Source organism: Schistocerca cancellata, chromosome 5 (genome assembly GCF_023864275.1).
Source record: "Schistocerca cancellata isolate TAMUIC-IGC-003103 chromosome 5, iqSchCanc2.1, whole genome shotgun sequence".
In the NCBI taxonomy this organism is placed as follows: Eukaryota; Metazoa; Arthropoda; class Insecta; order Orthoptera; family Acrididae; genus Schistocerca; species Schistocerca cancellata.
Window position 1 is genome coordinate 145354483 of NC_064630.1, and position 4231 is coordinate 145358713.

At 37.0% G+C, this 4231-nt stretch overlaps 1 protein-coding gene across 1 annotated transcript; it reads left to right on the top strand.

Moving 5' to 3' along the window:
• Positions 1-472: 472 nt before the first annotated feature.
• LOC126188405 (piggyBac transposable element-derived protein 4-like) lies at positions 473-1609 on the top strand. The gene is made up of 4 exons (XM_049930007.1): positions 473-523; positions 589-738; positions 837-1107; positions 1188-1609. The coding sequence occupies exons 1-4, from the start codon at positions 473-475 to the stop codon at positions 1607-1609; spliced, it is 894 nt and encodes a 297-aa protein (XP_049785964.1).
• The last annotated feature ends 2622 nt before the right edge of the window (positions 1610-4231 follow it).

A 4231-nucleotide genomic window follows, 5' to 3' on the forward strand; every position in this document is an offset into this window, starting at 1 on the left:
AATTGCTGAAAGGAAGTTAATTCAAAAAACACTCACACTTCCCCAATTTTAATTAATATATTATATTACATTAATTAATTAAACTATTAATTAAATTAAATATTAACACTTAGGCGCCATGAAAATACGGGCGGGTGCGGCCTGCCCGAAACTCCAGCGCCCGTAATTTTACGGGCGCATATTCTCGTTCTTCCCCTTCCTTCCTTTGTGTGTTCTTACGGCTCCTGCTTGTCTGGGAGGGGCTGCATGGACTGTAGTTTGAGCATTGGTCACTAGATGGTGTGGGCATGCTGAGGAAGCGTGTGCTTCCCTTTTTATTTGCCGGGTTTTGTGAGTGGCAATTTTTTCCCATGCAGTCTCAGTACCGTCGACATGGTGAAGCGTGGCTTGACGGATGAAGAATTGCTCGCGAGTTATATCGTGATTTAGAAAGAAAGTGACATTGATTTGTCAGAGGAAGATATTGTAGATGATGCTGATGATGATGTGGACTATGTTCAAGAAGAAGTTTCTGGCAGTTCAGGTAAAGAATTCTGACAACAAAAGATATATAATTTTTGTTCAGATTTTCACTGAAAAAACTCTCAGTACATAATTATGACTTTATTTGAAAATACTACTCTTCTGATAGATTCAGAAGAGGAGAGCAGGTGTCCAAGCACTTCAGCAGCAAGTAATCCTGTCGATATTGTGCCTGAGGAACGAGCGAGACTGACGGCAAGGGGGAAGCCGAGACCTGTGCGTTGCACCAATTCTGAGGAAGGTTGGATGACTACTGATCATGCACCAGATATCAATCTATTCTCAGGACAATCTGGAATATACAATGTTTTCAGTTTAGACCAGAACAGTGCATCTCTAGAATTTTTTTCATATTTCCTGACAGACAGTATGATGAAACATATAAAGGAAAAACTAATCTGTATGCTCAACAATGCATCAGGAAATTACAAAGCACAAATTCCCTTTCACCCACCTGCTCATTGTCAAAGTGTAAAGGAGTTACACTTATGGAAATAAGGAAGTTTCTGGCAATTGTAGTCCATATTTGCGTAAGTGTGAGGCCACGTATAGGAGAGCACTGGTCCAAGAACCCTGTTGTGTCGTGTAATTTCTGTCCAAACATCTTGAGCCTGACAGATTTCTTTCTATTTTGAGAAACTTACACATTAGTGATAATTCCTTAGTTAAGAGGAAAGGAGAAACTGGCTATGACCCACTGCACAAGGTGGGACCCCTCCTAGATAATGTGTGTGCTAATTTCCAGTGTGCATATACACTATCTCAAAAAATTACAATAGATGAAGGCATGTGTAAATTTAGAGGTCATGTGTATTTCAAACAGTACATGCCACAAAAACCAAATAAATATAGTATGAAACTGTACATGTTATCAGAATCTGACACAGGTTACATCTGGAATTTCTCTGTTTATGCGGGTGAAAGGTCTGACACAGTGGCTCTGGTAAAGACATTGCTTGCAAAACTGTCAGGAAAAGGCTACACTTTGTTTACAGACAGATTCTACACAAGTCCAATACTTGCTTCAGAACTGGAAGCTGCAAAAACTGCTCTTGTGGAAACAACAAGAAAATCTCAGCAGGGATAGCCTCATGCTATAAAAGATTCAAACCTTCAGCGAGGTGAACTTATTTTCAGGCGTAAAGGAAATATGTTAGCACTGTGTTGGAAGGACAAAAGAAATGTGCATACGATAGGTACAAGGCACACTGCTGAGATGGTCACTTTCACTGATCAGAGAGGAAGAGAGAAGTCAAAGCCAGCCTGTGTAGTGGAGTACAATAAAAACAAGTTTGGTGTTGACTTATCAGATCAGCGATTGTCATATGGCGCATTTGAACATCGAATTGTGAAGTAGTGGAGAAAGTTGGCATTCCATGTTATACTAATGGCAATTGTAAATTCCTGCATATTATACAATAAAGTTACTGGAAAACACCTCACAACATCTCACTTCATGACAGTATCTGTGCAGATCTTGCACAAAGCAAAGATCTTGAACCCCGACCTGGTCCATCTGGACTCTCAAGACTATCAACTGGAAATCATTCCCTGGAAAAAAATTTAGACAGAAGTAGGTAAGAAACAGAAACAAAAACAGTGTGTAGTGCATACTCTGAGAGGAAAAAACCTGACTGGAAAAGTGTGGTGAAAAGACACAAGCTACCAGTCTAGTGAATGTAAAGTAGCATTGTGCAAAATGCCGTGCTTCAAATTTACCACATACAGAGCAAAATTGCATCCTAAAATAGTTACAGAAGGTTACTGTAGATAAGACATACTGTATCCATCATAATTACAATTTTTGTGTAAAATAAAAAAAATTTCCTTCTAGAAAATACAGTGAATATACCTTCAACCAGTTTTTCCTTTTTTCAGAAACAATGTTATAATAATAATGCTTGTCAAAAGTATGTATTAATTCAAGAGAAAGGTATTATATATGGTTTTAAACAAGAAAGTCTAGGCTTTTCAATAAGAGTAATTTTATTGCTATAACTGAAACCTTTCATGAGTTGTAGTAGTTTAAAATACGTTAAAATCAACCAGTCTTTATGGTAGACACCCGCGTGGAATGGCTCAGGAACCAAAGTGTTAAATTAAATTAAATTATTAATTAAATTAAAAAAAATTACATAAAACTTGGTACTTTTCAAAGAAATATTCTTCTCCATCTGCAACTAAAGACACTTATTTACAAGTTATCAGTTGTTACCCAGCTTCACAACAAACAATGCTACCAGTCATACAGTCTTCATGCATTCTGAATCTTTGAATTTACATAATCTGTCATTTTGTAGAAAGAATGCTCAATGAGGTGGTTTTCAGTTTTCTTTTGAACTGATAGGAATTTGCTGTTTGGTTTATATTACATGGTAGATTGATGAAGATATCTGCACTAATATCAGTGCCGGCAACTTCAACTTGGACCCTGTGTAAGGAGGCAAAATCTACACAAACATGTTTTAATGTCTCATTGTGATTGTGCAACTCACAGTTCGGCTGAAACTATTTTTACAACAGTACTAACACCATTAATGTGTAAATATGCTTGGGGGTGAATGTATGAATTCCAAGGCCTTCAAAAATACCTCTGCAAAATGTGCAACTATATGCTTGACACAATATTCTTACTTTCCACATTTGGTGAATAAATATCTTACTTTCCCTAAGTGTACTGTCCCACATGGTAATTTAATTAGAACAATGGACTGAAAAATCCAGAATAAGCCAACAGCTTTTTCTTTGGGCCAACACAATGAGGAACACCACTAAGCAAAAAATTAATAATTACCTTATTTATGTGTTGAATCTAATTTAACTTCTTAAACATCTAGACTCCTAAGGAATTTTACTTACAATGTTTCTCTTAATGTATGACAATAATTTCTATCTTTAGTACATGCAGGTCATTTTTCCACATCTTTGGGAGACATAGAATTAAACTGTATGTTTGAATTCTATGTTTGAACTAAATGTTAGCCTGTTTAGCTACCATTTGAGATCTGTAAAGTAGGAGTGAGTCTTGGCACTCAATTAGTATGTTAGTGTCATCAACAACCATTACAGTGTTTGGAACATCTTGAAAATCACAGGAAAATTATTCAAGTGGAATAAAATGAAAGAGTGGACCAGATACCCAAGCTTTTGAGGACAAATAGATTATGGTTCCCAATTTTGAAATTGTTTTCATTGTGTGACACAGTCAGTCACTCTGATCCTCTGACTTTTTTATGGTGGTAAGACTCCATCCATGGCATCCCAGATTTCTGTTTTAAAAGGTATATATTAAACATTGGTGTGAAAATAAACTCCAGCACAGTTACGATACCACTGGAAGCCAATTTTTTTGGGACTTGGCTATAAAATGACTTCAGTTTCAGACACACATGTAAGTAAAATAAATGTATGAGCAAATAAAATATAATTACAGCAAAGGAAGTTCTGAATGCAAATAACTTAGGGGTAAAGGAGATCACTCTCCAAATAGTAGAAGGTATGAGTTTCTGAAACATGAATATCACCCAATACTGCATTAGACTGGAGCAACTGAACCATGTCCATTGCCAGGGCTTTGACAATCGATCATCATGCCCAGAAATGAGGGGCATCCTACCCACCATAATTCCCCCCACTCATAAAAGGATTTCTGTCATCTACCCAACCTCCAGAACATTCTGGTCCATTCTTACTCCATTCCTACTCCTGA